Source organism: Chelonia mydas, chromosome 7, assembly GCF_015237465.2.
Source record: "Chelonia mydas isolate rCheMyd1 chromosome 7, rCheMyd1.pri.v2, whole genome shotgun sequence".
NCBI classification, from domain to species: Eukaryota; Metazoa; Chordata; order Testudines; family Cheloniidae; genus Chelonia; species Chelonia mydas.
Window position 1 is genome coordinate 77286889 of NC_057853.1, and position 22309 is coordinate 77309197.

The window sequence follows — 22309 nt, forward strand, 5'->3', positions numbered from 1 at the left end:
ATAAATCTAGCAGTGTGGAATAAAATAAATTAGATTCAGTTGAAACCAGCTTCCGTTTGAGAAGCTGGCTTTCTTCTCATCTGCTACATGAGCAGTGCACCAATATCAACTATTAAACACAAATTCCTTTTAATAATTTTAAGGTCTGAAACACACAAGATGGACAAGCATAAAGACAATCTGATTTGTCCTTAAATTGACTTAGATATTCCCACAATATCTATTTCCAAGGATGGAAGTCTTTGTCACATGGTGGAATGTGTAAGTGTTTCTCAAATGCTGGGACTTTTTAGTATTGGTTTCTGCAGGGGAATAGAGTTCAGTAGATGCTGCACTCTTTTTTTTTTTGTAGCTGTGGCAGCAGTATTGTGTAATGTTGAGATCCAATGCTTGTCCTCAGTACCCAGTCAGCTGCAGCCCCTCACCCACACACACTGATCCCTCTTTAGATCTGGAAGCAAATCTGAAGATGCAAGTAAACATTTAAAAAAAAAAAATCTATTCTTTGTTTAGATCATAGGTGTGGGCAAAAATGTCAGTTTTGTAACTGGTGCACTTTCCAGATGATTCTGGATTAGATGAATTTTTCATGTTCTGATTGAGGACCACTGGTAGCCATATGGGGAAACTTCACACTACCTGCTTGCATCACAGTTGGCTAAATATGTTGCTTTCAGTCCCTATTTGAGTGTGATTTTTTTTTTCTTACAATGGGGTTGCTTGTGATGGTAGGGGGCGGGCTCAACAGTGCCGGGGATCACTTTCAGTTCATGTCTTACGTTACTAAAAGCTAATTCTTCAGGGTTTCAGCTGGACACTTGCAGGGATCACCTCTCTCCCAAAAATGTATATATTTTTTTAATTTCCTTCCTCTGAAGCATCAGAGATGGCCATGGCTAGAGATAGGGTATTGGGCGGCTAGGGCTCTGAGGTGGCACTGAGTATTTTCTCTCTGAGGTGATTGGTAGGCTGGTTCTTACTCACAGGCTCATGATCTAATGGATGGCGGGATGTTGGGTCAGGAAGAAATTTTGCCCTAGGTCAGACTGGCAGTGACCTCAGGGTTTTTCACTTTCCTTTGCAATGTGTGGGTGCAGGTCACTTGCCAGGATTGTGTGGGTACATCTCACTTAATCATTTCCCTGCCATTGGAGAGTCCTCAGGCACTGTTGCACCTCAGTCCCTACTGTCTTCTGTCTGTGGCACGTAGTAGTCTAGTCTCCTGTGTGCTGTAGTACTTTCAGTTACTGGGTTTAGTGTGCAGGTGCTGGGTTGTGTTGTGTTGGTCGCCTGTGATGTGCAGGAAGTCAGACTAGATAATCTGGTGGTCCCTTCTGGCCTTAAACTCTGACTATAAGATTAGGAAAAGCCTTGTCTGAGACTTTATCTTGCTGTTTCCCATCTTAATTCCAACACAATTTTAGCAGACTTCAGGCTAGAATTATGAACTAGGGTTTTAGACCATCTAGCTAATATGATGCTGGTTACTGCAGAATGAAAATTACATTTCAATGCTTGGTTCATGTTTTCATGTGGCCCTTCAAATCCCTTTTTTTAAAAATAAAAAGTTGTCTGAAAACCACTATTGTTGAGTTTAAACTCTTTCTTACACTGTGCAGATGTCTTGATCAACCACCATAAATCATGCACTGATTTATTGAATGTGAAAATCTATTTTTCTCTTACTTGCCAAGACCAGAATTCAATTTTGTATTTTTCCAGCAAGAGCATCCCAACAGCTGGTTTAGATTGTAGGGGGTTCTCCTGTCCTTGCTTTGTTTTATAATCATGAAGATTTAATTAATGTAAATCGAAGAACTTTGTGCTTTATTAAATTGGAGTTTGAAGATAATTTCTTCCAGGATCTGTCTCTTCAAGAAATTTTGTATAATGTAGTCTTCGCTTATACCAGACAATTTCAGAGGGCTTTGGGCTGGGGGGGGGGAATACAGTAGAACCTCAGAGTTACAAACAGCCTCCATTTCCCGAGGTGTTCATAACTCTGAAGTGTTTAACTCTGAACAAACGCTATGGTGGTTCTTACAAAAGCTTACAACTGAACATTGACTTGATACAGCTTTGAAACTTTACTGTGCTGAAGAAAAATTCTGCTTTCCCTTTATTTTTTTTATTTTTTTTTAGCAGTTTACATTTAACACAGAACTGTACTTGCTTTATTTTTTGTCTTGGCTGCTGTGTGTGTACTTCGGATTCTAAATGAGGTTGTTTGATCACTTCATAACTCTGGTGTTTGCAACTCTGAGGTTCTACTGTAATTTTTGATTTATCTAAGGCAATTTTAAATCTAAGCTCCAGACATATGAACCTCCTGAAGAATAACTCAAATGAAAAGGCAATACTTAATGGCCCAGTATAGTACTCTTTTCCACTCAGGCTGCTCTTGATACTTTTGAAATCAGTGAAGAGTAAGGTTTAAATTGAATGTATGGCTCTAGTTCTGGATTACTATAAAGGGAGACCTCTGCAATCCAGTAGTAGCTGTATGCAATGAATGACTTTTGACTGTTCCAAGTACTTCGGATGAGATGCATGCATGCTTGAGATGCACTGCCCAACTGGACAGTCCCCAAAGTTATTCATCCATAGTAGATCTTCTCCATCTAGAATACTATGATCTCATTCACAGAAAAAAGATTTTTCTTTGAGTCGTGATCCCTGTGGAGAGTCCACAAATGGATGCATGTGCATGCCATGCATGCCATGCACTGGAGTCTGGAAGTGTTTCTTTGCAGTGTCTGACCCGCCCACGCTTACTGTGTCTCCTTGTGCTCCCGGCCGAGGGTATAAGAGGCAGTGAGAGTTGACACCTCTCCAGTTTCTTCTGACCTCTCCATGGCCTGAGTCAGAACACCCTGTTTCTTTGCGCTCTTGGTTTTCTAAGAGAGTGATTCACTTCTGCTTTGTGATAAATAGTTGTAAATAGTTTTTATAGTGTTAGATATATTTAGTATAGTTAGTATAGCTCTTCTTTCCCCTGGTTGGGGACTTCTTCTCCCCCACCCGGGGACTATACCCAAGTTTCCATGCTTCAAAAACTGTTTCCAGCCCACGCTCCTTCTCTGTGAGCACCAGCGGTGCCTCTATTGCCTTGGTGAGGCACACATCCTGACTCACTGTGCCATTTGAAAATCCTTCCTGCCCCAGACCTGGGAATCTCGCGAGCTCCATCTTCGTAAATATCTGAAGGAATGAGACCCAAGGTGTACTTGGATCTGGGCCCAGGAGACACCTGTGTGGCAGTGGTGAGTGGCCCTTCGAGCACTCTGAATTCCCCAGAACTGGTGATACTGAAGACCAAGGAGAAGTTCCAGCATCAGAACAAAAAAACACACTCATGGGTACAAGAGCGGATACCACAAGCATTTCCTCCCCAAGCTGTGCCAGGTCGGGTGAGATGTCCATTATGGATCCGGCTGGATCGGTGCCCAAGATTGGAGGGTAAGGCCAGGCACAAATGGGATTCGATGGTGACCTCTGCACCCAGGTATTCAGAAAAGTCACTGGCATGTGTGCCGCCTGTTCCACCACTACCTGTGTGCCTGCCATACAGGCCAGCCCTGCAGACTCCACAAGGTCCCTTCAACATCTCCACAGGTACCCCATGGATGCCTGGACACTCAGAGGCATTTCTGTTGGTGGAAGAGTTGATCCTTCCCTACTCACAGTCTTCCCTTTTTATCCAGCCCCCTGCTCACCCACAACATCCCGATTCCAGAGGACAAGCCCCTTCTGCTGTTGCCAGAGAAGACTGTCCCTCTGTCACACTGCAGCCCTCTGGTACTGATAGTTGTCGTCTCCCCCCCCGCCCCACCCTGCTGAAACAGTCTTCAGAGTCCAGGGAGTTCTCGGAGCTGGAACCTTCCATCTTCCAGACGTCATGCTGGAGTCTGGATGTACGCTCCAGACTGCCCTACCCTCTGGTAAATGATCCGACAACAGAGGCCTGGTACCCCTTTCTGTGGGGCCCACCACATCTGAGGGGCCCTTCCTTTAATCCAGGGATCTCAAACTCAAATCACCACAAGGACCACGTGAGGACTAGTACATTGGCCCGAGGGCCACATCACTGAAACCTTTTCATACAATGATACTTTTCATTTTTGACTATACTTTTGTAATATAGTATGCTATTAAAAGTCCCGTCCCCTCCCTCCCCCCCCGTGATATTTCTCTGATTCACCTTCCCTTTCCCTCCCTCCCAGGCTTAAAGGAAAAGAGCTTTTCCCAGTGACTGGCTGCTGCTGCTTTCCTGGCTCCCTTCTTCCCCAGCATTTCACACTGCGCATGGGATCAATGAGGACAGATTTCAATGGTGGGTGTGTTTGGCCTTCCCTTGAGGGAGGGGAGATTTGAAGAGTGGCAAAGGAGCTGGCTGAGGGTTGGTGTGAGTCGGGGTATAGCTGGAGGGGGGATTGGGGATTCAGGAAGAGCAGACTCAATGGCTTGGTCGGGAGCTTGGAGCTGCAAGGCTGTTTGTCAAGCTTGGGCAGTTTGACTCAGGTGAGCTTCAGAGGACTGGAAGCGGCTCATTGAAATGCATGCAGCAGACATCCCCATCCCCCAGAGCGAGAGTGACTGTAAACACTGCTTTAAACAGCAGCTCCGAGAGCCCTCCTGCCCACCCTCCTCCCCAGAGCATGTGTGGGGGAGCTGGCAGCAGCAGGGCCAGAAGTGGGTTATGTTTTGCTGATCCAGCTAATGTCTTCCCTGCCCCACCTCTTCTCCACCTCCTCCCCTGAGTGTGCTGCATCCCCGCTCCTCCCCCCCTCTTTCCTGGAAAGTCCTAAGCGCTGCCAAACAGCTGCTTGGCAGTGGGAAGCACTGGGAGATAGGCGGAGGAGTGGGGATGTGGCACACTATGGGAGGGGGAGGGGGCAGAGGTGGGGAGTCGGCGCCTATGTTTGGGCCACAGGAAATAGCTCTGTGTGTTTGAGACCCCTGCTTTAGGCCGTACTGGGGACTTTGGGATCCTTACCACAGGCACCAGGTACTATTTCAGGCATCCTACTGATTGTCTCCTGCGCATCCACCAGTGCCATCAGTGTACAGAAAAGAGGGAGACATCAAACCAGTATTACTGGCCGCGACTGGAACGTCATCCTTGCTGGATGAGGTGATCATCCTCCTCCTGTTTTCTTACTGTATTGGCAGTGGTCATCCTAGGACTTGCTGCAGAGAGTAGTGACAGACCTGGGAATCCTGTGGGAGGAGGTTCAGGACTCACATCAACAACTCCTAGACGTTATCGAACCCAGGGGCCATCTAGGCTAGCCCTATCCATCAACGAGGCCATCCTCCAGCTGGCACAAGCAGTGTGGCATACCCCTGCTTTGTGCCCCCTCCCAAATGCACCTAAACAGGTGGGGAGGAAATATTTTGTGCCTTCTAAAGGGCCAGATTTTCTTTTCATCCATCAGCCTCCCTGCCCTGAGCTCCCTGGTTGTCCAAGAGGCCATGGAATGGGCATGGCAGCAACCATAATTGTCTACTCCGCTGGACAAGGCAGCTAAGGGACTGGATCACCTGGGCAGGAAGGTCTAGCCTTCTGCAGGACTACAATTCTGCATCACCAGTACCAGGCTCTGCTAGCCAAGTAGGACTTTAACTACTACAATAGGTTAGTATTGTTCAAGGACAAGCTGCCACCGGAGCACCAGCAGCAATTCCAGGTGCTGCTAGACAAAGGATAATGGTCACCCATGTGGACTTTCAGGCAGCTGTGGATGCGGCCAATGTGTCCTCTCACTCTCTAGTGACCGGGATTGTTATGCGAAGAAACTTCTGGCTACAATCGTTCGGCTTCCCCAGTGAGGCCCAAAATACGATTGAGGGTTTCCCTTTTGATGAGTGCAAGCTGTTCAATGATAAGAGGGATGAATCCCTCCACTGGCTGAAGGACTCCACAGCCACACTATGGTCCGTTGATGTATATGTACTCTGGTCCTGAGACACAGACAGCAGAAACAACCCTTCTGCCCACCCCCACACACTACCTGCCCAGTCTACTGTCCGCGCCAACAGGAGCACCAATCACAGAAGCCTTCCTTCCCCACCTCTGCCACAGCCATCTCCTCAACTACCTCCCAGCAGAAGACCGAGCCTCAGTTTGACATGCAGGTTGAGACCCAATGAACCTCCATCAATGCCACCCCTGGAATCCCGTATTGTCTTTTGAGTGCTGTCCTGCCCTATTTGCTCACTATTGGGGTGAGATCATTCAGCCCAGACACTCCATAGAGTTCCTCTCCTTCCTGCTGTATCAAACTCCCTCTTCCTCCCCCCCCCCCACCCATCCCATCAACAGATCCTCCAACAAGATGCAGACACTCTCTACTCTTCAAGGAGGCAATAGAACCTGTCCCACCTCACTACAAGGGCTGAGACTTCTTCTCACCTTACTTCATCATCCTGAAGAAGTGCAGAGGTCACCACCCCTTTCTGTATCTTCTGGTACTCAACATGTTGATCAGACAGTCCAAATTCACATTAGCTTGATTATCCCCCTCCCTATCCAAGAGAGCCTGGTTTGTGACTCTTGACATAGAAGACACTTTCTTTCACCTGCACATTGACCCAGCCCACTGCAAGTTCCTCTATTTTCAGGTAGGGCACCAGCATTACCAATTTTGGGTCCTCCCATTTGGTATAACAGTGCCAGGAATGTTCACTGAAGTCTTTGCCATGCTAGCATCCCAGATGTGCCAACTAGCCTACTCAGTAATCCCTTACCTCGATGACTGGCTCCTTGTGTTGCTAAAGTGACAGGAAGCAATCTCCACGATCCTCAGTCTTCACAGTCTTCTAGCATCTCTAGGTATATGTGTTTAATGAGGAAAAGTCAGTGTTGATACGTACACACCAATACACTTCATTGGGGTGTAATTCAACTCAAATGTGGAGAGGGCTTTTCTCCTAGCAGACCACTTTGTAGTACTGACAGCTGTCATAGTGGGCATGTGTCACAGAGAGTTCACCATGGTCAGCTGTTGTCTCTCCCTCCTGGGTCACATGGTAGCCTACACGACACTGCACACATGTCTCCATGTGCGTTGTCTTCAAGCATGGCTCCTCTACATCATGGACCCAACAGAAACCTTATAGAGTCCAGGGTGTCAGTTCCCCAGGCCATGCTGTCTTCCCTCACAGGATGGTGTGATCTCTCCAAGATTATGATCAGCACCCCCTTTACCCCTCTCACACCACAGGCCAGCATCGTGACAGATGCCTCTCTCGCGGGTTGGGGAGCCCACTTAGGCCATCTCACAGCTCGGGGTGTGTGGATGCCACAGGAAGCCAGGATGCACATAAATGTGTTAGGTCTTCCAGTAAGCGTGCCAGGCCTTCCTCCTGCTCATTCAGTGCCTCCACATTCAACTGTTCTCCGACATCATAGCAGCAGAGGTGTACATCAACAAGCAGGGCAGTCTCCCTCCCTCTGCGCTGAGTTGGTCTGGTTTGGAACTGGTGCGTCAAGAACTATGTGACACTTCAAGCAGTATACCTACCAGGCATCCAGAATTCACTGGCTGACATGCTCAGCAGGCGTCTACCTCAATCACAAGTGGGAGCTACACGATGTCATGCTCCTGTACCTCTTTTGTGAAGTGGGGCACCCTCCCTCCCTCCCTGATGGGACCTCTTTGCTCCTCATGAGACTCTCAATTGCTCTAAGGGAGGACTCGCAGAGCAATGCTCTCCTCTTCCCCTGGACAGGCAATTTGTGCTACGCTTCCCCCCATTCCTTTCTTGCCAAATCAGTGCATACACCTGTTGTTTTTCTGCCCCAAACCACACTCCTCCGTTACTGACAAGGCCTTGTGCTCCCTTGATGTCCGTTGTGCACTGGCATTCCACAGGACTCGACGCTTTCACGCATCACCAAAGCTATTTGTGGCCACAGTTGAAAAGTCCAGTGGTGAAGCCCTCTCGTCCCAATGAATCTCCAAATGGGTCTCTGGGTGCATCTGCGAATGCTAAAACCAATCCATCGTACCTCCATCTGATAGAATCACAGTGCACTCAACACGAGCCTGTGACGGGTTCAGTTACAGAGACCCCCTTGGGACTGTCACCTGATGTGCTGAAATGACCTCTGAGCCCGTTTTTCCCTGATGGCTTGGGACTCCAAAACCCTGCCTTGTTGAGCCAGACAAAGCTAGTCTGCTGCAACACAGACCCAGGTCTGAACCACACCCCCAAAGCTGCAGGCTTTAATTGAAAACCACTCAGCAGGTTACCTATCTCCAGCACCCAGACATCCAGTTCTCAGTGGGATCCAAACCCCAAATAAATCCATTATTCTCTGTACAAAGCTAATACAGGGTAAACTCATGAATTGTCCGCCCTCTATAACACTGATAGAGATGCACAGCTGTTTGCTTCCCCAGGTATTAATCACTTACTCTGGGTTTGTTAATAAACAAGTGATTTTATGAAGTATAAGAAGTAGGATTTATGCGGTTTCAAGTAATACCAGACAGAACAAAGTTACCAAGCAAAATAAAACAAAACATGCAAGTCTAAGCCTAATACATTTAGAAACAGATAAAATCTCACCCTCAGCGATGTTCTGATAAGCTTCTTTCACAGACTAGATTCCTTCCTAGTCGGTCCCAATCCTTTCCCCTGGTACTGTTCTTGTTAGGGCTAGTCTACACTGGCAACATTAAAGTGCTGCAATGCTAAAGTGCTCCCAGCGCTATTAAAAAAACAAAACAAAAAACCCCCCCAAAAAACAAATCCACCTCCACGAGAGGCATAGCTACCAGTGTGGTGCACTGTTTACACTGGCAGTTTACAGTGCTGAAACTTGCTGCTCTCAGGGGAATGTGTGTTTTGTTGCAGCACTGTGAAGTGCCAATATAGACAAGCCCTTAGTTCTAGCTCAGGTGGCAACTAGGGGATTTCTCATGTCTGGCAGCCCCCTTTTATGGTTTTGGCACAAGGCGGGAATCTTTTGTCTCTCCTTCTAAATGGAAAAGCACCAGGTTTAAGATGGATTCCAGTACCAGGTGACATGGTCACATGTCCTGTGAGACCCCAAGCCTCCATTCTTTCCGGCCTGACTCACATGAACACAGGAAGGCTTACAAGTAAACAGCCATTTACAGTGAATTATCCTGGTTAATTGGAGCCATCAAGATTCTAAACCAGTGGTCCCCAACCTTTCTGTGGGAATAGCATATTGCTATTCTCAAAAGGCTGTGGTGGGCGCCGGACACTCCGCCGCCAAAATGCCACCGACGAGTGCGGCTGCCAGAAAACCGGACGCGGAAATAATGCTGAAAAATGGCAATGCTTCTCAGCGGCATTTCAGTGGCCGGTTCTCCAGCAGCGTGTCCTGCGGGCACATAAAAACGCCCTGGCGGGCACCATGTTAGGGACCACTGTTCTAAACCACCATTAATGGCCCACACTTTGCATAGTTACAATAGGATTTCAGAGTAACACTTCATATTTCTAGCTTCAGATACAAGAATGATACATTCATACACCTAGGATGAACGCATTCAGTAGATTATAAGCTTTGTAATGATACCTCACAAGAGACCTTTTGCATAAAGCATATTCCAGTTACATCATTTACACTCCTAAGCATATTTCCATAAACCTATGGAGTGCAACGGAGAAGAGCGGGCTGGGGCGGACAGGATTTTTAATGGCATGCTGCGGCCTGCTGAGGTCCTGGCCTGGGTTTGGCAGCGGGCTGAGCGGGGCTGGTGGCTGGGACCCAGCAGGCAGCAGCGTGTCATTAAAAATCAGCTCACTTGCCGTCTTTGGCACGCGTGCCATAAGTTGCTGGCCCCTGCTCTAGCCCCTGCTGTTGATTCCGTGTCTCAATTCACTGTCCCACGAATCCATGCTTATGGGGCTCTCATTTAAAAGCTCTTTACCATGACAAATTAGTAGGGGTGAAGAGAATACAGCTTCTCATGAGGCAGTAGTGTGAATTCAGTTATCTGCTGGTCTTGCTCTGACTCTCAGCGTGCATTGCTGGGACACACTCCTGGGTCGTCCTTTTTCTTTCTTTCTTTCTTTTCTGTTTTGAAGGGGAGGGGTACAGAACTTTCAAAACTTGGAGCAGAAATTAGCTGTCTGCGCAAAATCTGAGCTTCTACCATTTGGATTAGCCTCCATCTCAGCAATACGTTGTAGAAATGGCTGAGCTTCCTGGGGAGTTCCAGGAAAATGGATTTGGACTTTCCATAATTCTCTTGATAGTGTAGAATCTATTTCAAAACCACCCACAAATCATTGTTTCAAGGAACTGGGTTTGCACTTGCAGAATAGTTCCCCGAAGGGCAATGCTATGACAACACTTACCATGGAGCTACATGTGGATGTGTGGTAGAACGACACCTGAAACACATACCATTGCTACTAGTGCACTTTCTTTAATTGGCAATATTACAGTCTTCTGTTAAAGAGCCAGGTCCTAAGAAATAGATCAGTCTCTACAGGGTCATTTTAGCCATCCCTGAGTTAAAGCAGGGCCATTATACATTGCCCAAAGCTTCCTTCAAACTACTGTAAAATCTTTATTTTGTGTTAAGCTATTAGAGTGCTGTTGCTAGGTTGTTCACCCTTTTAATTGTATATCTGAGATTATTGCTATGTTTTATATACAGTTTGTCAGATTTTTAAAATGTTTATTTTTCCGTAGGCTGGTGTTCGGGATGTTGTACCCTGCTTATTATTCTTACAAAGCTGTGAAGACAAAAAATGTGAAGGAATATGTAAGTCCCACCTCTGTCTTGTTTGTCCAATGAAACATAATGCTTCAATTGAAACTTAGCAGAAATAAATTTCACCAAGTTATTCAGTGTAACATATTGGTCACATGAAAGTGTGACACGACTTTAATAGATCTTCATAAATATTAGGTACAAAAATTATGACTATAACATCATTATATAGGCTTATGAATGCTTAGCTAATTTAGAAATGAAGTTAAGGTTTCCATATAAGTCACACAGCATAACACACATAATTATGGTATATGAAGAACAACATAAAATATGTTCCAATAATACGTACCACGGTCAAGCTAGGTCCCTGGTTTTGCCAACTTAGTTATATGACTGTATGTTTGAGTAGTCTCATTGACTTTGTTAGGTGTAGTTGTGTGTAAAGTTATTTATGTGCATAAGTGTTTGCAGGATTGGGGACTGACGTTGTAAGATGTTTAGTTTTTGAGTTTCCTGACTAAGGCTATGTCTACACGACTGCAGTAAGTTGATCTAAGTTACAGTACTCCAGCTACATGAATGACGTAGCTGAAGTTGACGTAGCTTAGGTCAACTTACTGTGGTATCCACACTGCCCTGGGTTGATAGGAGACACTCTTCCGTCAACTCACCTTTCTCTTCTCGTTCGTGGTGAACTACCGGGGTTGACCAGACAGCGATCTGCGGTCGATTTGGCGGGTCTTCACTAGATCCGCTAAATCAACCCCTGGTGCATCGATCATGGGAGTGTTGATCTGGCAGTAGTGTAGATATAGCCTTTGTGATCTTAACTATGCTGCCTTAATGAAACATTAAGTATTGTTAGCATCTAACTTCTTTGGTTTTGTAGTTTGGAGAGGTTGGTGCTACTTAAGTTTTCAAGTAGAACCATGCTTTACCACCTTACTCAACAAATCTTTCCCTTTGGTATAGTCAGTCATGTCATGTCTTCTGACTTCCATGAGGTTTTTGTGGCTTTTCTCTAATGTTAGCACGTCTGAAACAAAATAGTCAAGACTTAACAGATTTCTACTCCATTTTATGTCAACATAATTGTTTTTGCTCCACAACTGTCTGTGCTGTGAAAACCTTGTGAAGACCAAGGGGTTGCAAATATCAAAGGCTTTCATTAGCCCCGCAGAAATATTACTATTTGTATTATGCATAAAATATAAGAAGGTCTCCTACCAATAATTTTAGGTGTCTTTAATAGTTAAGAAAACATATATAGTAATGCCAGTTATTAGTTTCTTTAGTCCACTTAGTTTTATTTTTCCTGGCCATTAGAGAATGAAGTCTCCCTTTTCCCAAAAGTATAGCTGGGGTTTGCAACAAATAATCAATGGTGTCTCTAGCAGTTTCTAGGCCAACTAGCATTTCGAAACCAACACCTTGTGTTCCACCCAGAAACCGGACAGCAGGCAATGCAGATCATAGGTCATGGATTTAACATTACACTGCATTAGTCCAGTCTCAGGGCTTGTCTACACTACTGCGTGGGGTCGATCTAAGATACACAACTTCAGCTACGTGAATAGCGTTGCTGAAGTTGATGTACTCAATCTACTTTCCGCGGTGTTTTCACTGCAGTAAGTCTACAGCTGATTCTCTCCCATTGACTCTGCTTGCACTCCTCGTTCTGGTGGAGTACTGGAGTCGACGGGAGAGCACTCGGCAGTCGATTATCGCAGCTATACTAGACGTGATTGATTGACCACCGCTGGATGGATTGCTATCCGGCAGGTAGTGTAGACAAGCCCATAGTGACAAAGGCATGAATGACAATAGCAAGGTCTGCATGCAAAGAAATAATTGCATCTTTCTGGTCTTGAATGGACAGAGGGTGTGTGAGGCATTGCAGCTAGCTAATCAAGTAGCATTTGGGAGTCTTAAGATTCCATCACCTATGAACTCAGAAAATGAAAGGTGGAACCACTAGGAATGTAAATAGCATATAAAACACGTAACCGTGTAACCTATTAAAATTCTGTTGGTTAAACATTTTAACCAGGGAAGTAAGGGTGTGGGAGGTGCTGCAGCACACCCACGTTTTACATGGGGCCCTGCTGCCTGCCACCCTGGGCGCGGGGTGACAGCTGACCTGAAACTGATAAGCATTAAGCTTATTGGTTAACAGTTTAAACTTTTACATCCCTAGGAACCACACCAACCAAGGTGCAGATATTCTCTGTCAGGCTGTCTCATGCTGGCTCCAGAGCGTGACTAGCAACCTCAGGACACATTGTTAAGAAGCAGAGCACAAACCCCAAATTGGTTGAGAGTTGTATACTTATATTTCACCAACCAGTTATCAAGACATGAGATGTAATTCTTCCATTCTGCTCAGCACTGATAAGGCTTTAGCTGGACTATTGTATCCAGTTCTGGGCACCACACCTGGGGAAAGGAGTGGAACATACTGGAAGAGGTCCAGAAAAGAGCAGTTAAAATAATTAAAGGTCTAGAAAACATGATCCATGATAAAAGATTAAAAAACTTGAGTTTGTTTACTCTGGAGAAGAGAGATTGAGGGGGGACATAAGTCGCCAAGTGTGTGAAAGGTTGTTGTAAAGAAGAGGGTGATAAACTGCTCTCTTATCCACTGAGGACAGGATGAGAAGTAATGGACTTAAATTGCAGCAAGGGAGATTTAGGAAGCTTTTTCTTAATGCTTAACTTAACTGTAAGGGCAAATAAGCAATGGAACAAATTACCTAGGGAAGTTGTGGGATCTCTGTCATCGGAGGTTTTTTAAGAAGAGATTAGACCAATACCTGTCAGGGATAGTCTAGGTAATACTTAATCCTCCCTCAGTGCAGAGGACCAGCCTAGATGACTTATTGAGGCCCCTTCTAGTTCAAATTTCTATGATTCTATGAAAATAGCCCAACGATGCTTTTTAGTCATGTTTCAGAGTAGAAGTATATATTAAGTGACACCAACTTCAAAACTTAGTTTTTTAAAGAATTTTTAATGTTTAAACTAGGGCTGTCGATTAATCACAGGTAACTCACGCTATTAACTCCAAAAAATTAATCATGATTAATTGCAGTTTTAATCGCATTGTTAAACAATAGACTACCAGTTGAAATTTATTAAATATTTTTGGATGGTTTTTCTACATTTTCAAATATATTGATTTAAATTACAACACAGAATATAGAGTTTGCAGTGCTCATTTTATATTTTTATTCCAAATATTTGCACTGTTAAAATGATAAAAGAAATTGTGTTTGAATTCACCTCATACAAGTACTGTAATGCAACCTCTTTATCATGGAAGTGCAATTTACAAATGTAGATTTTGTTTGTTACATAACTACACTCAGAAATAAAACAATCTAAAACTTTAGAGCGGGGTCGGCAACCTTTCAGAAGTGGTGTGCCGAGTCTTCACTTATTCACTCTAATTTAAGGTTTTGCTTGCCAGTAATACATTTTAACGTTTTAGAAGGTCTCGTTCTATAAGTCTATAACTAAACTATTGTTGTATGTAAAGTAAATACGGTTTTTAAAATGTTTAAGAAGCTTCATTTCTTAATGAAGGGGGAGGGATAGCTCAGTGGTTTGAGCTTTGGCCTGCTAAACTCTGGGTTGTGAGTTCAATCCTTGAGGGGGCCATTTAGGGATCTGGGACAAAAATTGGGGATTGGTCCTGCTTTGAGCAAGGGGTTGGCCTAGATGACCTCCTGAGGTCCCTTCTAACCCTGAGCTTCTATGATTTAAAATTAAACTAAAATGCAGAGCCCACCAGATCGGTGGCCAGGACCCAGGCAGTGTGAGTGCCACTGAAAATCAGCTCACGTGCTGCCTTTGGCACGCGTGCCATAGGTTGCCTACCCCTGCTTTAGAGCCTAGAAGTCCACTCAGTCCTACTTATTCAGCCAATCACTAAGACCAACAAATTTGTTTACATTTATGGAAGATAATGCTGCCCACTTCTTATTTACAGTGTCATCTGAAAGTGAGAACAGGCGTTCGCATGGGACTTCTGTAGCTAGTATTGCCAGATATTCTATACATTCGTATCCCCCATTCATGCTTCAGCCACCAATCCAGAGGACATGCTTCCATGCTGATGATTCTTGTTTAAAAAAAAAAAAAAATGCATTAATTAAATTTAGACTGAACTCCTTGAGGGAGGATAGTATGTCTCCTGCTCTGTTTCTCCTGCATTCTTCCATGTATTTCGTATTATAGGAGTCTCGGATGATGACCCAGCACATACTCGTTTTAAGAACACTTTCACTGCAGATTTGACAAAACACAAAGAAGGTACCAATGTGAGATTTGTAAAGATAGCTACAGCACTCGACCCAAGGTTTAAGAAACTGATGTGCATTTCAAAATCGGAGAGGGATGAGGTGTGGAGCATGCTTTCAGAAGTTTTAAAAGAGCAACAGTCTGATGCAGAAACTACAGAACCCGAAGCATTGTCTCCTGCAGCCGTAAACAGACTTGTTTGTCTGAGTGACTGGCTGAACAAGAAGTAGGACTGAATGGACTTGTAGGTTCTAAAGTTTTACATCGTTTTATTTTTGAATGCAGTTATTTTTTGTACATAAGCTACATTTGTAAGTCCAACTTTCATGATAGAGGTTGCACTATAGTTCTTGTATGAGGTGAATTTAAAAATACTATTTCTTTTTTTTTACAGCACAAATATTTATAATAAACACACAGTGAGCACTGTACATTTTGTGTTCTATGTTGTAATTGAAATCAATATATTTTAAAATGTAGAAAACATCTGAAAATATTAAATAATAAAATACCATTTCTTTAAACAGTGGTGATTAATCGCGATTACTTTTTTTAATTGCTTGACAGCCCTAATTTAAACCTGATCTTGTTTTCCCTAGCCAGTTTTTGTGGCTTGAAAACCACATTTCCCTCTTTAAGCTTTTATCCTATTGCTGATGTGTGACTCTCCAAATACGTGACATTGACTACCCAGGGGAAACAGTGAAGCTGACTAGATAAAAGTGATATCCTAATTTTGAAGTTGTGGTAATCTTGTAAACAGTAGGTAAAAAATCTTTCAGGCATAAATGTGATTTGGCAGTATTCCTTAAATACTGACTGCATTTAAGGGAACTAGTTAGGCATTAAGGAAACACCTAGTTAGGGTGTAATGAGGTGTGGTTTCCTACTATTGCAGCTCCTAGGCCCTGGTCTACGTGGGGGAAGGGGGGGGAGGAGTCAATGTAAGGTATGCAACTTGAGCTACGAGAATAGCGTAGCTGAAGTTGATGTACCCAGATAGACTTACCATGGCGTCTGCACGGCGGTGAGTCGACTGCCGCCACTCCCCTGTCGACTCCACTTGCGCCTTTCACGGTGCTGGAGTTCTGGAGTCGACAGGAGAGCGCTCGGGGATCAATTTATCACGTCTAGACTAGACGCGATAAATCAACCCCCAATATATCAATCCTACCTGCCAATGCGGCGGGTAGGATAGACCTACCCTAGGATTCTTGCATGCCAGTTTTCTGCAGGGTTAGGATAACTATAGCTCCATGTTGATTGACCGTCTGATGGCTGTCTCTACAATGGAGGTGAAAATTATCTTTTTAATTAATTTTTTAGAGTATGGCAGTAGTGGGGGGGTGGGCATGCTGAAAAGGAACAGTCTTCCATTTGAAATAAATAGGTAGTGAATTTTGAATTTTTGAGTGAAACTTAATGGTGTGTACATGGTTAAATAAATTAATCTTTAGATAAGTTAAGGCTAATTCCCCACTCTGGCACTTCGAGTGCAGAAGATGGGGGCCCGCAAGGATTTTAAAAATTAATACTGGCCACTACAGGCTTGTATTAAATTCCCAAGGTAATGGCTTTTCTCTGACCTTGGATTGGTAGATGCTGCCACCACACAAGTGCAGAACCCCTTTGAGAGCCCAGGAAGGCACTCTTGAGAATTCCTTTCTGTGGGGTACCCTCAAGCCCCACCCCGCCCCTCCCCATGGGGGAAGAACTGAGAAGGGGGAGGAGAATCGGCAGTTGCCACCAGCTAATTAAACATGTGCACAAACCTCTTGAGACACACACATCCAATTCTGTTCTTAAAAAAGGTAAATTTTTGTTTTTTAAAAAAAAGAAAAGAAAATACATCTGGGAACTCAGGCTATTGCCAGATTTTTTTGTTTTATTTATTTTACAAGATCTAAGCATCAAGAATATTTTCCTTGAGATCCAGCTTAAAGGCTACAAGCAAAACAAAAGCACTTGGGTTTGCACAGAGGAATCCACAAGCCATAAAGAAATAAAAGGGATAAACCTAATCGCATCTTCCTAGACCTTTCCTGATCTAAGAACATATCTGGGGTTTTAAATGAGTAGTTTCTAGGTATGATACTGATTCCCTCCCTCCCCCCCACCGCCCATACCTGGCCCAAGCTTCTCAGAGCATACCTGTTGCCTTGTCCGCCTCTCTCCCGGAGAACAAACAGACAAAAGGGGAGTCTTTGTTTAATTTTAAAAAGTTCTAGCCTTCCCATTGGCTCCTTTGGCCAGCTGTCCACTCTTTCCTTTTACCTGTGCATAGCAGTAAGACTTTTTAACCCTTTACAGGTAGAGCAATTAGAGACTGCTATTAAGAGGGATTTTATAGCTGCTGGCTGGGCGTTCATAAAAGGGAGCTACCCTCCCCCTATTTCATTCATCACAGATGGTCTGTACATGGTTGGCCACATGGTGTCCTGACCCTTCCTTATATTTTGAAGAGGAGCCTAGAAGTCTCTCTAAGTTACTAAAAATGAGGAAGAGGAGCCAGCCTAAAAGCCTTGAGTAGGGTCTGCTGCCACATAAGTAGAGAGGAAAATGGTAGCTGCCATTCTGAGACAGAGCCAATAATGAGTGCAGTTTCCAGCCACCTGCAGAGGAATATGTAGGAGAGCTGTGGAGATAGGATTGAAGCAGTGGGACACTTTACCGAAGAGAGCAAGGGGAGAAGAGGATCAAGTGGCTGTCTAGGCGGCATGTCCAGGAGAGAAAGCAAATGTACAGGGAGAAGAGGACTAGGCAGTACGAGACAAAGGGGGTTTCAGGTAGCATAGGAGGGAACAGAACAGATAAGAGGGGAAATAAAATGCCATGCTGGACTAGACAGTGTAATTAACTATGCTGCCATTAAATATCTAAAAATACATAATTTTTCTTACTACTCTTCCATGTAAGCAATTTTTGTAATTACCAGAGGGATGATCTACAGTTGTAATCAGGAGGGGAGCAAGTCTTTTAGATTCTTCTATATTCTAAGATATTACCTAAATTATTATAAAATAAAATTGAGAACTGCTGACTCTTCTTCTGAATGCTTGGGTTTGATTTTTGAGCTTTCCTGATTGACTGAAGTCAGGGGAGCAATTGCAAGAGGGGAGCAATTGCAAGATTGATTTTGCTATTCTGACAAAGCCATGGTTTAATTTAATGCTGTGTCTTTGCTTAAGCTAATTGTCCAATGTTAAAATGGAGAGAGAACCAATTGTAAAGTATAGTAGCTGTTTGTTTAAAGTTTTTCACTTAGGTTTTTCTGATAATTAGATTCCAAATATGAAGCTGCATTTGGCTTTACTCCGGTGCCATTCAAAGAGAAAATGGATGGTTGTAAAACTCAAAGGATTTTGAATAAATGCATTCTTCCAGCAATTATTGAAGTGTGCTTAGCTTTGCTGTACCTTATGCAGGTCACTTAGATGAATGGTGATTACATATCTGGATCTAAATTACTAATGAAGGTCCTTTCAGACCGATTAGATCTGTGAATACTTAATAAATCACTTAGTGAATCAGTACAGCTTTAATGAAGTATTTGGTTTTTTTAGGCTTTGCATATTAAGGGTATAATAGCTTTTCAGATTGGTTCAGCTGTATGACAAGGGCAATTGAAATGACAGCTAAGTAATGCCAAATAATATTGAATTCCATTTTTTATTTTAGTGTTTTTATGGCAAAGTCCAGTTAGCGTGCGTTTCTTGAATGTTCAGTGCATAAAATATTTAATGAAAATACTGCTATTAGAGTGAGGTATTATGTATCTACACTACTTCCCATTTAGTTGATTTAGATCCACAAATATTTCATGAAATGGTAATATTGCTTTGTAGCAGAGTGGAACAGTTTATATCAATATAATTTAAGTCACTTCATTTAAAATGAAAATGGTTAAAATCATGTCAAAAGATCATAAAGCTAATTTGAGAACTTTTGCTTCTGCTATTTTAGATTAAAGCCTTAAACTAGAAATGTGGTGTATATGCGTTTTTTGTTTACACACAAGCCAAAGTATTCACAATAGTACCGAAATTTGTGCTCCTAAGTCATTTTGAAGTCATTCTGGAGCCTATGTTCCAACTACAAACCCTGATGAAGTATAAATCTGGCTGAATCATTTTGGCTTTCCTAACTTGTGGAAGTACAATATAAAGGTGATGGTAGTTGCAAATATAGAATGAGGTATTTGCTTATCAATTGCATTTGAGTTTGTGGTGTTACCACAGTAAGGATGCTAATGAGGCGCTCCATACTTGTCTTTTTCATTGCAGATGAGCATTTGAAGCATGAAACTTACTAAATTATCACTTCAGATTTACAGACTTTTTTCTGACACCCGAATCATTCATGTCATGTAGGAAAAATCCATATTTGAACACTTCAGCATGGGTTTAGGACCCTATTTCTATTTCTGAACACTTCGGGGTGGGTGGGGAGGGCTGTGTGTGTGTGTGTGTGTGTGTGTGTGTGTGTTTGTGTGAAATGTTCAGAATAGCTCTAATGTATTGAAAGTCTAAATGTTGTTTTGTTAACACTGAAGGAGTTTTGTTTAGAAGTGACAAACTTTATTCCTCTGAAATTTTTAATAAAAATAAAATTTTAGCCCCTTAAGCTACAAACACGTATGTGCTTAACTTTACTCACAGCTATATCTACATAATCTTGGTAGTAAAAATATTTTCATTCATCTGCCTAACTTAAGAGCAGGCCACTCTTTGCTTGTGGCAAACAGTGCTATAGATATGTATTACCTTTACTGACAACTTGCAGAACGTCTTCCACAAATTAGGGTGTTTGGCTTTATACTACAGTATAAGCCTAAAAATCAAGTATAGCTATGTACAATTTTAAGAGTGACTTGTTAACTGGCACTGGTAGACAGCATTCTGTACTGAAAATGAGGTTTTATTGCAGAGGAGAGAATTCGTATGTCTGGAGATTATGTAACTGGCTTCCATCACATACCCAAATCCCTTGTCTTTCCTTTACTTACTGGGAATAAATTGGGTTTAAAAAAGTCCACCAAAGTAATAGAGTTTAGAGCTGTGATTTTAATGAAATGGTCAGTGCAGTCTAAACCTGACATGAGCAATATGGAGCACAATAGTGAACGAATATGTTTTGGTTGCACATGCTTATCAGATCTTATTGGTAATATATAGTCCTTCAGAATGATGTCTGATTGGCTATTCTAGAAGCAGGCCTCCTAGATATATGAATAGGGACTTGGTTTTTAGAGTATGGCTACTTTAGCAAATCTACAGACTTCTTACTTTTTGTAGTAGTAGTTTTTCTGGAGAATGGGACATCAGAACTGTCTCATGTGCTAGTCAGCATCACAGTGACTGTGAAGTGTCATATCTATGCCAGTCAGTCTCTGTCCTTAACCTTTTTTTGATCCCTGTTATTTATATCATAGTTTAATATAATTCCTTGAAGTCATTCTATTTTACAAAATGTAGATCTCCTTACTCAACTACTTTGAGGAAAAAGATGGTCCTTCAAGCAGACATTAATCATTTTGGACTAGCACAGTCCTTGTCTGACCTCTTTTTGCTTGCCTGTTTACAAAGATAAACCTGTTAATTCAGGGGTGGGCAAACTTTTTGGCCTGAGGGCCATGCTGGGGTTGTGAAATGGTATGGAGGGCCAGGTAGGGAAGACTGTGCCTCTGCAAACAGTCTGGCCCTAACCGCAGCCCCAGGAACCCACCTCCTATCCAACCCTCCCTGTCCCCTGACTGCCCTGATCCCTATCCACAACCCCGCCTCCTGACAGGCCCCCTGGGACCCCTGACCCATCCATTCCCCCCCGCCCCCCGTCCCCTGATCACCCCCTCTCAGGACCCCCGTCCCTAACTGCCCCCCTCAGGACGCCACACCCTATCTAACCCCCCCCCCCCTGGTCCCTGTCCTCCCCCTCCCGGGACCACACCCCCTATCCAACCCTCCCCCCCCCCCGTCCCTGTTTCCTGACCTTCCTCCCCACCTCTGCCCCATCCAACTGCCCCCTGACTACCCCCTGGGACCTCCTGCTCCTTATCCAGTACCCTCCTCCCCTGCCCCCTTACCATGCCACTCCGAGCAGCAGGACAGGCTTATTGGAAAGCCTGGGAGGTGGGTGGGCGCAAGCTATGCTGCCTGCGTGGCTGCGGGGGCTAGCCTCCTCGGCCGGGAGCTCAGGGGCCGGGCAGGGTGGTCCCACGGTCTGGATGTGGGCCGTGGTTTGCCCACCTCTGTGTTAATTCAATAGGAGGTGTTAATATTGTGGGGAGTTCTGGATTCTGCTGACTCTAAGCTTCCATAACTTCCTTAGGCAAGTGCAGGAGCCCAGGTAGTGGTGTGGGGGAGGAGGAAGGTATATAAAGTCTTTTACTTGAGGAATTGTCACTCAGTGAGAGATTTGAAATGTTGAGAGAAATTTGTTTTACATCTGTGCCTTAAACCCACGTCTGCCTTAGCTGGTAAAGTTCTTCATCTATTGTTGATGCAGATCATAAACGTCTTCCTTAAAGTTAGAGACTACTGCCTTGAAGGAAGCAGTGGTATGGCCTTTGTTCATGAAACAATTGTTTGATATTGACTGTGGCCAGTAATATATCACATCTTACTTTTTTGAGAGAGGTTGTAGTGAGGACTCTTTTTATCTAGATGCCTCAGGTCTCTTTTGGTTATTGTCAGTCTTAGTACAGATATGGTTTTGTCACAGACTGCATTGGTTGCATTGACGAATCTCCTTTATCTTCACTCATTGCCAATGTGTCTTTGCTGATATTGGAATTATCTGATACCTTCAGTACTTTTAATCATAAGGTCCTGTTGACTCACCTGCAGACCTTGGTGATAGTGGATGGGGTAGCTATTCAGTGGCTTTGATCTTTTATCTCTCACATGGCAGTGGGTAATTCTCTCCTTTAATAGGAGCTTTGGATTAGGGGGTGCTATTGCCATCCCTTGATGGCAGTGAGCTTCTGTAAAGGGAAGTGGTGTCCTTCAGTGGCATGATATCGAGGAGTTCTTCCCTTACAACACAGTTGTCAGACACAGTCTGGACAAATACCAATAATTGAGGTTTATCTTGTACATCGCATGACTCATGCAAAGAGATGCTCAAATACTCTCACTGCTGAAGTTGCAATTGCAGTTGTGATTCAATGTCGCTGTTCAGGTCGGAGATTCTGCGTTCTATTGTGTGGCATGAAAGCTGCAGGCCAGAAATTTTCTTCTGTAGATTCTTTCTTCGGTGACAGGTTTGAAATCACATTAGTGAAGCACATTTTTATAAAC

The 22309-nt window shown here is 43.8% G+C and overlaps 1 protein-coding gene across 4 annotated transcripts in view; it reads left to right on the plus strand.

The window, feature by feature from the left end:
* The window catches only part of REEP3 (receptor accessory protein 3), a 66035-nt gene that overhangs the window by 16706 nt on the left and 27020 nt on the right, over positions 1-22309 (plus strand). For all 4 annotated transcript variants that reach the window (XM_037903954.2, XM_037903951.2, XM_043550907.1 and 1 more), the window contains one exon: positions 10685-10757. In XM_037903954.2, the coding sequence (XP_037759882.1) occupies positions 10685-10757 (73 nt within the window). The remainder of the gene's footprint in view (positions 1-10684; positions 10758-22309) is intronic.